The sequence below is a fragment of the Perognathus longimembris genome, chromosome 6 (assembly GCF_023159225.1).
Source record: "Perognathus longimembris pacificus isolate PPM17 chromosome 6, ASM2315922v1, whole genome shotgun sequence".
In the NCBI taxonomy this organism is placed as follows: Eukaryota; Metazoa; Chordata; class Mammalia; order Rodentia; family Heteromyidae; genus Perognathus; species Perognathus longimembris.
The window spans coordinates 2554041-2567304 of NC_063166.1; the positions used below are offsets into that span (position 1 = coordinate 2554041).

General features: G+C 63.3%; 2 protein-coding genes across 4 annotated transcripts in view; both read left to right on the top strand.

Annotated features, from left to right (window-relative positions):
* Nucleotides 1-1438: 1438 nt before the first annotated feature.
* Nucleotides 1439-6991, top strand: LOC125352485 (glutathione S-transferase A4-like). Its single transcript, XM_048347629.1, has 5 exons — nucleotides 1439-1563; nucleotides 2641-2773; nucleotides 4679-4820; nucleotides 5309-5438; nucleotides 6846-6991. The coding sequence occupies exons 1-5, from the start codon at nucleotides 1518-1520 to the stop codon at nucleotides 6866-6868; spliced, it is 474 nt and encodes a 157-aa protein (XP_048203586.1). The 5' UTR covers nucleotides 1439-1517; the 3' UTR covers nucleotides 6869-6991.
* Nucleotides 6992-9807: 2816 nt separating this feature from the next.
* Nucleotides 9808-13264, top strand: part of LOC125352481 (glutathione S-transferase A1-like) — a 49025-nt gene continuing 45568 nt past the window's right edge. The window contains exon 1 of one of the 3 annotated variants that reach the window (XM_048347616.1): nucleotides 9808-9842. The gene's annotated coding sequence lies outside the window, so the exon portion shown is untranslated. Of the gene's footprint in view, nucleotides 9843-11668; nucleotides 11715-13264 lie in introns of those variants that run through there. The other 2 variants (XM_048347614.1, XM_048347615.1) reach the window with 2 other exon arrangements.

Sequence of the window (13264 nt, forward strand, 5' to 3'; positions counted from 1 at the left end):
GCCCTGTGCTGCGCTCCTCACACGACCGCGAGGCCGGAGTTAGGCCCTCCCTAGCAAGGTGTAGACGGTCCTCACTCCCCCAACGCCAAAATCAGGCCGCCGTGACTGAAATTTGGGCTGATTTTCTCCATTACCCACAACGCCTTGCAGCTGGGTGTGGAGTATGCTAAACACCGCGGTCCCCACGGGCGAGGCCTCCCGGAGCCCCGCCCCTGAGCCCGCCCCCCAGAGCCCCGCCCCTGCAGCCCCGCCTCCTGCGGCTCGGCGTCGCGAGTGGGTGTCAGGGCCTGTGTCCGCGGGCGTCCCGCCGCTCCGCTCCCCCGTCCCCGCCCCGTCCCGCCCCGCGGGCCTCCCTCCTCCGCTTGCCCCGCGTGCTCGGGGGGCCGGGGCCGGGGGACGGGGCCGGGGTCCTTGGCTATGGCGGGGTCACCCCCCCCCCCCCTCCGCGGAGCCCGAGTCCTCCGGGGCCCGGGGCCCAAGCGCGGCCGGCGTCTCCCGCCGCGGAGCCCCTGCCCGCCGGGCTGCACGCGGACAGCGGGGGTGCGGGTCCCCCCGCCCCGCCCCGCCCCGCCCCCCCGTCCTCCCCCGCGAAACGTGGGGAGTCCGGGGTTCCGGGGGCCACAGGGCGCGGGGCCTGGGAAACACTGCGCTGTGAGAACCGGGGACACCCCGAAACCGGAGAGGGGGGGCGCAGCCACGACCCCCTCCCCCCTCCTCCTCCCTCTCCCTCTCTCCTCCTCCCTCCCCCCTCTCCTCCCCTCCCTCTCCTCCCTCTCCCTCCTCCTCCCCCTCCTCCTCCCCCTCCTACTCCCCCTCCTCCCCTCCTCCCCCTCCTCCTCCCTCTCCTCCTCCTCCTCTCTTCCTCCTCCCCCTCTCCTCCTCCCTCTCCTCCTCTCCCCCCCTCCTCTCCCCTCTATCTTCCTTATCCCCCCTTCATCCTCTCTCCCTCTCTCCCATCCTCCTCCTCCTCTCCCCATCCCTTCTCCCTTCTCCCCCTCCATCGTCCTTCCGGCCCCCATCTGCCCTCCTCCATCCACGTTTTAACATGGTGGAGGGAGGGGCCGCGGTGGGGGGAGGGGGAGGGGGCCGCGGTGGGGGGAGGGGGGGAGGGGCCGCGGTGGGGGGACGGGGAGGGGGGCCGCGGTGGGGGGAGGGAGGGGCCGCGGAGGGGGCGGCGCGCTCCCGCGGGGGGTCCCAGCCTCCCCTCCCCTCCCCTCCTCCCCCCCAGGCCGGCCCCGCGTGACCGTGGCCGCGGCGTGGAGCCCGGGCGCGCTTCCCCCATGGCGACGTCGAGGCCCGAGCTGCACGGCCTGAACGGGCGCGGGGCCGCATGGAGTCGGGGCGCTGGGCGCTGGCGGCCTCCCCCCACCCCACCGGGGGCCCCGCAGGCCCCGCCTCCCCCCTACCCCACCGGGGTCCCCGTTTGGGAAGGCAGGTGAACTTGGTGATGGTTGGTATTGCGTCTTTACTGACTTTGGTCTTTGGGGGGCGGGGTGTCTCTTTCTTTCCTTAGTTTGATGAAGAATTTCTGGAAACTAAAGAACAGCTTCGGAAGCTGCAGGATGGACGCTGAGTGGAGAAATGAACCGACGGTCTGTCCTGCTGACTTATTTTTTTAAAAAGGACTTGTGTTTATGTGAAAGGATAAAGATGCGGAGACCTTAAAGAATAGCACCCCAAACAGGAAAAGATTGCTAGAGTCACCTGCTGCCCAGGCGCTTGGTACAAACCAGCTGGAAGCTTCTATAGAGTAGATCCTTCCACGTCCAGAACAGACGCCAGCCTTTCTCCATCCCCCCATCCCCCCCTGCCCTGCACCCTCCCTCTGCTCCTCCCCCCCGCCCACCTGCCCTGTCCTTCGCAATCCTCCCCTTGCAGAACCCTTGCAGCTTCTCTGGCCAGCCCTGCTCCTTCTCTGCCTCTTCTCCTCCTTCTCCTTCTTCTTCTTCACCAGTCCTGGGCCCTTGGACTCAGGGCCTGAGCACTGTCCCCTGGCTTCTTTTTTGCTCAAGGCTAGCACTCTGCCACCTGAGCCACAGGGCCACCTCTTGCCATTTTCTATATATGTGGTGCTGGGGAATCGAACCCAGGGCCTCATGTATATGAGGCAAGCACTCTTGCCACTAGGCCATGTTCCCAGCCCCCCCCCCCGCCCCATTCTTCTTATGAGGGCCACCGGAAGCCAGTGTCGGTGCAGCCCGGCCCAGCCCGGGGGCCATGTCCCCAGCACGCGTGGCTCTCGAGCGGAGCCCGGTGCGTGGACGGCAGCGGCCTGCCCCACCCCGTCCGGGCGACGGGCACTGCCCCCCGCGTGACCGCCAGGCACTCCGCGTGTGCCCAGCCGAGGCCCCGAGGTCAATCCCGGGACGTGTCAGCGGCGTGGGCAGCCCGCAGCTGCCGTGTGGCCCGGGCTGGGTGTGCCCCCCCCCAGGGGGCACATGGAGAGGAAGGGGGGCACCAGGCCAGTTTCCAGGCCCCTCTGGAGGCTGAATCTGGGCCTGTGGATGGAGAGGGTCGTGGGGCACCCCGGGGCGCGGTGCTGTTTCCCCGGGGGCGGGCAGGGGGGGGGGCGGCCTCTCCCTCGGGCTGTGGGAGGGCGGCGGGCAGGAGGACGAGGCCGCGCCCGCTGTGCTGGCCCGCAGAGGGGCGCCCCTGCTCTTGCAGCAGGTGCCCGTGGTGGAGATGGACCCGGAGCGCGTGCAGACCCGAGCACCCTGCACTACATCGCCGACAGGCACCACCTCTTCGGCAGGAACCTCGAGGAGAGAACCATGTACTGTGGGCCTCCGCGCCGTCCCCGCGTCTCCCCCCCCCCGCCCTCCCCCACGGGGTCCTCCGCCCTCCTCTCCGTGTCTGCACTGCTGTCCTTCCTTCCTTCTTTTCTTTCCATCTGAGACCAGGGCTCGTCTTGGCGTCGGACGCGTCCGCCCGTGGCAGGCGCTCCACCCCCCTGAGCCATGCCTCCAGCCCTGTGTTTGCATTGTCAATGTGGACAAGGGCTCAGCGCTCAGACCACAAAGCCCAGGTAGAAACCCGAGCGCACAGGCTTCGGTAGCCGAGGGTCAGCCGTCATTCCTGAAGACGTCTCCTAAAGGTCACCATCGAGACTCAAGTCCTTCAAAGTCTGCGATCCCCACAGCACAACGTCCCGAAAATAATCTGGGGAAAAACAAAGAATCGAAAGCAAAAATTTCAACAGATTCGTATTTCATAAAGACAGGGCGGGATGCTCCACAGCCCCCTTCCCACAGCAACAGGGACGACACAGACGTGTCTGGGTGCATCAGCTCCCGGAGGCAGAACGGCACTCACCGTGGCTAGAACGCTGGAGCCAGGGAGTGGGACTGATAAGGAAATAGGCTGCGCGTGAGCTGGAGCTGGCTGGCATCCGTGTGCACACAGCTGCGGTCCCGGGATAAACTACCACAGACCTGTAACAAGCCGGATCCCATGCGCTTTCTCCACGCATGGAGTCGCCTGGAGACATTGTAACTCACAAATGCGCCTGCCTGACAAGGACATCTCTCCACGTATTGATGAGTTGTCTGTGGTTTTACGCACACAGACAATGCAAATAAGTGGACCTTGATGGTAATCTAATCAGATTCGTGTTCAGGAACTAAATAGGCAAAACATGTATAATGTGAGCTAGATCTAAACGCTTGGGCAATTTATACCTCCGGAACTGCAAACAATACAAAGAACACACCAACTTATAAAAACAGGATACTGCAAGTTTTTCAGCAGTGAGGGAAAAGGCAAAAAAACAAAAACAACCCTCCCCCCACTAACATGCCAAAGCCCTAAAGCTAAAACGCAAAATTGAGTTTTAAGGTTTTAACATTCAGGATTTTAATTTTCTCATGTGTCCGCTGGAGTTAAACAAGAACAGTTCTCGGGTACGGGTATCAGGTATGAGATGTGATATCTGTAAATACTTCCGTAAACATTCGGATGCGGCTTTCTAGCCTTCCTTACTAACATGTTGAATATTAATGTCATTGAGTATCAGGAGTGAGCAGTTGTCGCCTTCAAGGCTTGGAACGGTGTGCATTGGAGTGGGATTTGAACTCAGAGCCCCGACGCTCATACCTTCCAGGTGCAACGGTCGTGGCAGTGTTCGCTCCGTTGCCTGACGAGTCGCGAATACGTTTACGACCGTGGTGCGTTTGTGGCAGGAGCCGGGGCTCAAGCCTGTCATCCCCGCCCTCTTGAGAGGCGGAGATCTGGAGGGGGCACATCTTGAGGCCAGCCTAGAGGGAGGAAAGGCCATGGGCCCCATCTTAGCCAGGGGAGGGGCATGGTGGTGTGGCCCGTGCCCCCCGACAGCAGGGGAGGAAAGCGGCTGGATGCGGTGTCCGTGGCTGCCTGTCACCCCAGCTGCAGACCAGGGAAGCACGCTAGGATCAGAGTCCCGCGGCCGGGGTGGGAAGTGAGATCCCACCTCAGCAGCGGAGAGCGGGGGCGCGGCTCACGGGGGAGGGCACCTGCCCCGCCCACCCCAGGCCCTGGACGCCAGACACGAACCACGGGTGCATCTGTTGCGCAAGTCTGAGGGCGGCCCACGGGGAGACAAGCGTGTGGGTGCCGGGTGGGGGGCGGGGGGGAGGGGGAGAGCGGTGGTCACGCACGGAGCTGGGGGGGGCGGGCTGAGCGGGCTGCCTCCCCCCCCACGCAGGATCGACATGTACGTGGAGGGGACGCTGGACCTGCTGGAGTCGCTCATCGTGCGTCCGTTCCTGAAGCCGGCCGGCCAGCAGAAGGACCTGGTGGCCAAGGCGCACGAGGGCCACCGCGGCTACTTCCGCGTGTTCGAGTCGGTAGGGGGCCGGGGGCCTGGCACGGCCCGGCCGCCAGGGGGCGCGTGGGTGGCCGCAGGTCCCTCTGCGTGGGAGATGGGAGAGGAGTCGGGTGGGTTCCGTACCCAGGCCCAGTGAAGGGCAGAACTGGGCGGCCGAGGGGACACCTGGGCGACGCGCTGCCGCCCGGCCTGCGTGGCTCTCGGCCCTCCGGGGACCCAGGACGCCTCCGTGCCAGCCTGTGACTGCGAGCTCGCTTCTAGAAGAGACGGAGGCCAAGTCCAGAAAGACGCGACACCGTCTTCCCCCCCCTTCGGAACCCCCATTCTGCCCACGGCAGATCGTCACGATGCTTCCTTCCCCTGTCCTCTTCCTCTCCCCTCTCGCAGCCTGGCAGGCTCTTATTGTTCTTCATGCACGTGTCGCTCCGCGGTGCCCAGTCCCGCCCCGCCCGCCGCTGCCTTGGTGTCTCTGTACTGTGACCCATGCGCACGGTTTGTGTCCTTCAGGTGTTAAGGGAGGGTCAGCACTTCCTTGCGGGAGATCAGCTAAGCCTTGCAGGTGCGATTCTACCTCCAAACCATTCTGGCCCTGGAAGAGAGAATTCCTGGCGTCCTGAGTTCATTTCCTTACCTCCAGGTAAATAAAACGGCGCATTGCAAGGCGTCAGCCTTCCTTCAGTCCCTATCCATTGGTTTGGCTTGGAGTGTGTGTGTGTGTGTGTGTGTGTGTGTGTGCGTGTGTGTGTGTGTGTGTGTGTGTGTGATTTTGTAGGGTGTTTTATTGTTGAGTTTCAGGGTCAAGTGAGTGAAATGAAAGGACGGTATAGGCTGGAAATTGTTTCTCTGGCCCTCAGACTGCTGGAGTTGAGGGATCATTGTCATGGGAAGACCTGTGCTCCCGTGGCTGCGCTGTGACAGGCAGGGCGTGTGGAGTCTTCAGCGAGGGCTTTGTGCAGAGGCCGGGGGGCCACAGGCCGGGCGTCCTCACTGCTGAGGGTGGGCAGGTGAGCTCCGCACCCTGCACAGTGCGGCTCCCTCTTCAGAGACCACGTGGTCTCACGGGGGTCGCCCAGCCCGCGTTCTGAGAGCGAACAGGCACCCCCGGCCCACCCACCGGTCCCACTCTTCCCCACGTAGTCTTAGAGGTGACTGACGTAACCATGAGGGCTCTTGTTAGTACCAGTGATACACTTTTGTCCCTAGGTGTGTGCTCAGCTTGTAGCTTACACTTCGTGGGTATTTAATATGTAGTCACTCTTAAACCAACAAGCTTCCTTTTAAAATATTTTATTAAAGTTATCACATATGAAGAATATATTCTTTGTACAGCGTAGAACTTTCACTTTCACAAATTGTACTTTTCTCCTCTGCTACTGAGAATTGATCAGATTTGACTCTGAACGAAAAAAAAAAAGAAAGATTCTTTTTCTTCCATTCCAGTTTACATAAACATGTGATGTCTGAGTCACAGGCATCTGGCCATCTCCCCCTCAGAGCCGAAAGGGGGACTTGCTTGATGGTAGGAGGAGAAAGTCCTAGGAAATGCAATCTTAACATAGAAATGCTACCATCTGATGGCATTTGGTGGGTCCTGGGCTGGTTCAGAACCCAGGGCCTTGTGCTTGCAAAGCGAGCTCCCTGCCCCCCTGAGTTACCTGCATCTGATGCCTTTCTACCACATTTGTGCAGATGGCTCACGCATTTCTCTGCGCAGATCGGCCCTGCCTGCTTTTTTTTCTCCTTCCTTTTATTCTCGTTGAAGCAAGTATCAAAATCCTACTCTAAGAATATATATTTTTTAATTCTGCCAGCTCTGAAAAGAATGACCCTAAGGGATGGATGGTATTTGCATAAGCCTGTGTTCTGCCGCTGATGGTCTCAGTACGTTGCACACGATCGGGCCTTAAACAGATGTGGGATTGCATTTCCGACGACGTCATCTGCAAATATACATGAAATTTTTGATGACATGTTTGCACAGCCCTATTTTCAGCTACTCATTCTTCCGCTGTTCACTTGGATCTCTTGTGCTTTCCTTTCTCAGGATTATACAGTGAAATGAACTGAGATCCCTACAATTAAGAGATTCCTTGAGCCCGGAAGTAAGAAGCAGCCCCCGCCCGATGAGGAATATGTGGGAACCGTCTACAACATCTTCTTGCCCTAGAGCAGCCAGTTGTGCTGTCCGCGAAGGGGCGGATGGTGCTGTGTTGTAGCCACCGACCCTGCTCCGTCACGGTGCTGTGTGTTACGTGGGTTGTAACTTGAGTCTCTCGTGTCAAGGTGATCTTCACTCCTAAAAATATCAGCCTATTTTTGTCCAGTGAAAACCTTCAGGGGCCATGTTTTGGTAAACCTTTTCCGGGGTGCTGGTATCTGAGTTGGACCTGGTCTGGTTCCTCGTTTCTGTCGCCAGTTCATGCTGAGGATGAGGTGCGGAAGGCCTCTTCGCACCCGAGCTGCTTCCGTCCCTCCTACGGCCCAGCCTTCCCCCGTCTCTTCCCAATTGCTGGTGTCCAGTAGCCGCACGGCGCCCAGTGAATAGCTCCCCTTCGCGCTGTAATGAAGGAAGTGGTAGTAAGGAACACAGCCAATAGCAACCAAAATGAAGACATTACAATGATTGCCCTGATTCGCGCCTGGCAAGGGACTCTTGGTGAGCCTGGAGATGCGGGTTAGCAATCGGTGAGTGGAATCCAGGGCGCCTGCCTTCAGCGGCTCCCACCGTGTCAGGGCAGGGGGCTCTGGGCCTTGGGCCCCACGAGCTCATTCCTACCGAGTGACAGGGGCTCGCCTTGGGTAGTCAGCAGCGCCCACTGGCGACAGACGCTCTCCTGCGAATGGGACACCGGGTCTCAGGTGAGCTGGGGGGGAGGGGGGAGGCTGCCTGCGACTCCACCAAAAGAGGGCGGGAGAAGCCCGGTGTTGGCAGCCCCTGGGCGTGGCCCGCGCTTCTCTCCCTCCCTCCGCTGCCTTCCCGTCCTTCCCCGTGGGCAACTCCAGGTGTGGTCCTGAGCGCACCCCCAGTTCCCTGTCCTGGTTATGCTTCCTGCCGTAGCTGGGAAGACTAGGGAAGGAAGCAGCCTTAAGCCTACAAAGCGCTCAGCAGGAACACACCTGTTCATAGATTTGCATACTCAACAGAGAACGGGACCCACGTTGCTTCTGGCCGAACGAAACCCAGCAAGACCGTTACAGTGGCTGCCTGAATTTCAGCCTCAAGTTAAGAATGGCCTTTTTTTTAAAGTCAGAGGCTGGAAGTTAATTGCTGATTGCCTACATTTTGGTTAGATCTGGCTGTGATTGTCACTTTTCCAGAGTCACAGTCGCTTTCAGCTATTAAAAAGAGCAGTTTGAGTCATCCCGAAGATGTTGACACAGGTGTGCACGGGTGTACAAAGGATTTGGGGTTAGGTGATTTTTGTTGACCCCCCCCCCCATGCTTGGTAAAGTGGTGCACAAGAATAACACCTGTAAGCAAATACACTTGAGGGCGGTGCTCTAGGGCCAGGCGACTGCGGGGGTGGGGGGTGGCAGGCAGCTGACAAGCGGCCCATGGCGGAGGCTCTGGCCCTCGGGGGCGGATCTGCAGGCCCCGCGGCAGCGGGGGCCCCCCAGGGGAGGGGTGGATTCCGGATGGCTGGCAGAGGAGCCATCGGCGCGTCTGCCCTGGGCAGCCCCCTCCCCCAGGCTGGTTGGGCCTGGTGGGCTTGGTGGTGGTGGGTCGCAGCTACTCTGGTGCGTTCAGCTCCTTTCACACCGTTAGGTGTTCATTGCCAAAAGGGGACCCGAACCCAGGTCAGCCTTCCGGTGCCTGCAACTTTCCTACATGGAGTGCGTTCGGGGGTCCTGTCCTGTCTGGGGGGGTGGGGGGTGGGTGGGGTCAGGGAGGGAGGCAGGGATCTCCTAGGAGAAGGAGGGATGACGAGCCCCCAAGGCCCAGGGCGGGGGGCAGATCTCCCAGACCGTCCGCGTGGCCGTCAGATCGCTGCGGGGGCGCGCGGCCTCCGGTCTGTACGGGGCAGGGGCCTGGCGGGGCCCCCAAGGCCGGGAGCCCGGCGGGGGGGAGGACACTGGAAGGGCCGAGGGCGGGGCGGGGAGGGCAGAGGGCGGGGCCGGGTGGGGGTGTGCAGAGGGCGGGGAGGGCAGAGGGCGGGGAGGGCGGGCCGGGCGGCGAGGGCAGAGGGCGGGGCGGGGCGGGGAGGGCGGGGGCGGGGCCGGGCGGGGAGGGCAGCGGGAGGGCAGAGGGCGGAGAGGGCGGGGCGGGGCCGGAAGGGCAGAGGGCGGGGAGGGCGGGGAGGGCGGGGCGGGGCGGGGCGGGGCCGGGCGCCGTCGGTGGGCGAAGCTCTCCGGCCGGGCAGGGGATCGCACACGGCTGGCCCAGGTGAGCAGACGTGGGGAGCTTCCCCGTGGACGCCATCCGCCGGCGTCGCCGAACCTGGCGGTCGGGGCATCTGCGCGCCGCAACGCAGCGCTTGCAGCCCCCCCCGTGTCGCGGGGCCGTCGCCGTGTGTCGCTTGCAGCCCCCCCCCCCCGTTGGTCGCGCCGTGTGTCGCTTGCAGCCCCCCCCCCGTGTCGCGCCGTGTGTCGCTTGCAGCCCCCCCCGTGTCGCGGGGCCGTCGCCGTGTGTCGCTTGCAGCCCCCCCCCGTGTCGCCGGGCCCGTCGCCGTGTGTCGCTTGCAGCCCCCCCGTGTCGCGGGGGCCGTCGCCGTGTGTCGCTTGCAGCCCCCCCCGTGTCGCGGGGCCGTCGCCGTGGGTCGCTTGCAGCCCCCCCCCCCGTGTCGTCGGGGCCGTCGCCGTGTGTCGCCCCCCCCCCCGTGTCGCCGGGCCGGTCGCCGTGTGTCGCTTGCAGCCCCCCCCCCCCGTGTCGTCGGGCGGGCGCATGGCTGTGGTTTCCCGGTGGCCGCGTCTCTAACCGCTCCGAGTCGGCTCTAACACGAACACGGCTGCTTCTTTCCCACAACATGGAGTCGCTTTGGTCTCACACCCCGCAGTGGCCACCGGGATCCTCACTCCCCACCCGGGGACCCCCGGAGACCAGGCCAGCCGGGTCGGCGGCGGGAGGGTGCGCTCCGGGGCCGGGGAGCGGCGGGCCGGGGGAGGGGCGGGGCCGGGGAGCGGGGGGGGCCGGGGAGCGGGGGGGGCCGGGGGAGCGGCGGGCCGGGGAGCGGGGGGGCCCGGGGAGCGGGGGGGCCGGGGGAGCGGCGGGGCCGGGGAGCGGGGGGGGCCGGGGAGCGGGGGGGGGCCGGGAGCGGGGGGGCCGGGGAGCGGGGGGGCCGGGGAGCGGCGGGCCGGGGAGCGGGGGGGGGCCGGGGAGCGGGGGGGGCCGGGGAGCGGGCGGGCCGGGGAGCGGCGGGCCGGGGAGCGGGGGGGCCGGGGAGGGGCGGGCCGGGGGAGCGGGGGGGCCGGGGAGCGGCGGGCCGGGGAGCGGCGGGGCCGGGGAGCGGCGGGCCGGGGAGCGGGGGGGCCGGGGAGGGGCGGGCCGGGGAGGGGCGGGCCGGGGAGCGGGGGGAGCGGGGGGGCCGGGGAGGGGCGGGCACGGGGAGCGGCGGGCCGGGGAGCGGCGGGCCGGGGAGGGGAGGGCGCGGGGAGGGGCGGGCCGGGGAGCGGGGAGCGGGGGGGCCGGGGAGCGGCGGGCCGCGGAGCGGGGAGCGGGGGGGCCGGGGAGCGGCGGGGCCGGGGAGCGGGGAGCGGCCCGGCCGTGCCCGGGGCGCCAGGAAAGCCGCGGCGGACTCTGCGAGGACGGCGTCCCCGCTGCCTCGCGGCCCGGCCTCCGCACGCCCGCCGGCGGCCCTGGACCCGGCAAAGTGCGTGCCGCCGACCGGGGTCCGCGCGGGCCTGGGCTCCGCCGGCCAGGGTCTCCGGAGCCCCGGCCCCCGCCGTCCCGAAGCTGGCGGCTCCACCCCTTAGGCAGCGTGGCCCCGCCCCTCTGGCACGTGTGGCCCCGCCCCCACCAGCCCCGCCCCTTGGTGCGTGGCCCCGCCCCCACCAGCCCCGCCCCTTGGTGCGTGGCCCCCGCCCCCGCCGCAGAAGCCCCGCCCCTTGGTGCGTGGCCCCGCCCCCGCCGCCAGCAGCCCCCGCCCCTTTGTGCGTGGCCCCGCCCCTCAGGACCAGGGCTGCTGGTGAAGGTGTCCCCACGGTGTGGGTGTTGCAGTCTTAGTCCCCCAGCTCGGGGACCGGAGCTCTGACCGGAGAATGAATCCAGGCCCCCCTCCCTCTCCCCTCCGCTCCTGCACCCCTCTCTCCTGCCTTCCGCCCTCCACGCACCAGATGCTGGCCCTGGACGCAGAGCTATGCATGGAAGGTTCTGTGTCTGGGGTTTTTGTTGTTTGTTTTTGCAGTGCTGGGGTTTGAACTTGGCGTCACACCTGCTGGGCAGATGCTCTGTGAGCTGAAGCACATCTTCAGCTCTGCCTCTGTGTTTCGTTTGTTTGCTTTTAATAAATGACCCAGTCTGGAGTACCCTGTGAGAGAACACAACACAGACGGAGCCCAAGTGTTCCCATTCTCAGCTGGCATGGCGTTAATTAACCAGTGACTTCCATGGGGTCACATGTTGTTGATGTTATTGTTTTGAACAAACTGAAGGCATCTGGAGACTGAGCAGAGACACCCTTCCTGCAGGAATTGGGTTTGCCGCACCCACCCTTGTACAGCCAACACCTGAACGGGCGCTTGGGACCCAGGGGCTCAGCGCCAACACCAGCCTGACCAGCCAGTTCTGCTTCTTGGGGTAACTTAATGCGCTGCTGGGTATACACACAATAGAAGCCGCAGAGGCACTGGCACAAACAAGAGTGCGCATTGGCTAACTGTGGAGTGGATGGGGGCAGGAAAAGCTGCAAATCCTCCTCACTCCTCCTCTCAGCATCTAGCCGGACGGAAGCCCCGGAGAGAGAAGGTCAGTGCGGAGGTGCTTCGTGTTAGATTCCTCTCCCAGTTGGTAGTAGAGTTCACCTTGTTGCCCAGATTGTAGCTTAGGGTCAGCAACTGTTTTAATTTTAATGTTCATGATTTCAAAGTCTGCCTGTATCAGATAAAAAGGACAGGAGATTCGTCTGCGAGTGGACGGGTGGCTGTGGGGGTGACCAATGTCCGTGTAGACGGGGCCCTTCCGCGTGTTTCCATGGCGTGTGGGGGGGGGGGAGTAACGTGCGAATGTCTCCACACCTGTCTGGGCTATTCCCTGTCATTTCTAAAACAAGTGTGTAACGGTTAAACGGCGAGTGACAGGACGGCTCAGGAGGACTTGGAAACACGGGCTGATTCGGGGCCATTTCCAGCCTATAACTATCTCAGGCATGTAATTTTGTATTTCTAAAAAATTTTTTAAAATGTGGTACTCTCAGCTATGTTTGTACACAGTTGGTAGACACAGGAGCCAGCCACGCCATGCTGTGGTGCTCCCGCCGGTGCCCCCGCCTGTGCTCTTACCTGTGCCCCCGCCTGTGCCCCCGCCTGGGCTCTTACCTGTGCCCCCGCCTGTGCCCTTACCTGTGCCCTTACCTGTGCCCCCGCCTCTGCCCTTACCTGTGCCCGTCTGTGCCCCCGCCCGTGCCTGCCGCCATGGCAGGTGGCTGGAGTTGGGGGTCTTCGGGGGGAGGGGGTGTCATTATTATATTCAGCCGCATGTATCTCAGCCTCACAAGTAGCCACGTGAGGAATCCAAAGGGAGGAGTTAGGACACTGAGAGTGGTGGAGGTGGGATTCGGAGTGGCATCCAGGGCTGACCTCAGATTAATGAACAAAGGAGGCACGTGCCCTTCCCTATTGTCTTAAGAGATTGTGATGACTTATTTATTATTATTATTATTTTGAGACAGGGCCTCATAGCCCAGGTCTGCCTGGAACCCAATGTGAAGACCAGGCTGCTTTCAAACTCGTAATTGTCCTACTTGCACCTCCTGAGGGCTAGGATTCGAGGCACGCACTTCTGCCTTTGGTGTATTATCTTCAGTCACAGGACTGTAGTCCCTGCTGGCCAGCGGTGGCCATGCTGTCCGTCATCCCTCTTCCTCTCAGGCCACTCGGCTGTGTACCTGGACCGTGGGTGGGGTGAGTGGGATGGGTCCCCACATTCAGGTGAGCCCCGAGGGAGGGCGCTCAGCTCTCCAGGCCTGAAGACTCAGGCGAGAAGCCTGCCTGGCCAGCCCCTTTGTCTCATTTCGGACGGACATACCTACAGGCTAATAGCAAAGACAGAAAAACCATTGTTAAGACAACAAATGCTGAGGAGAATGTGGGGGACCGGAACCCTCATACTCCATTGGTGAGATGTAAATGAATGTAGCCACCGTGGAAGTCAATATGGGGGTTCCTCAAGAAGCTAAAAACCGAAGCCCTCCCAGGGAGGGAGCCAGCCTCTGACCTGCGTACCCGCTTACCGCGGCAATCTTCAGAGTCACCAGGCCGTGATCAGCCAGAGGCCCAACCATGGATGAATGCATAAACCAAGTGTGGTAG

What these genes read in the sequence shown, in the direction of transcription:
- LOC125352485 (XM_048347629.1), top strand. Translation starts at nt 1,518, where the DNA reads ATGAAGAATTTCTGGAAACTAAAGAACAGCTTCGGAAGCTGCAGGA. An exon ending in CAGCTTCGGAAGCTGCAGGA is followed by an intron (nt 1,564 to 2,640) that starts TGGACGCTGAGT and finishes GTGCTGGCCCGC; the next exon opens with AGAGGGGCGCCCCTGCTCTT. An exon ending in GTTCATTTCCTTACCTCCAG is followed by an intron (nt 5,439 to 6,845) that starts GTAAATAAAACG and finishes TTCCTTTCTCAG; the next exon opens with GATTATACAGTGAAATGAAC.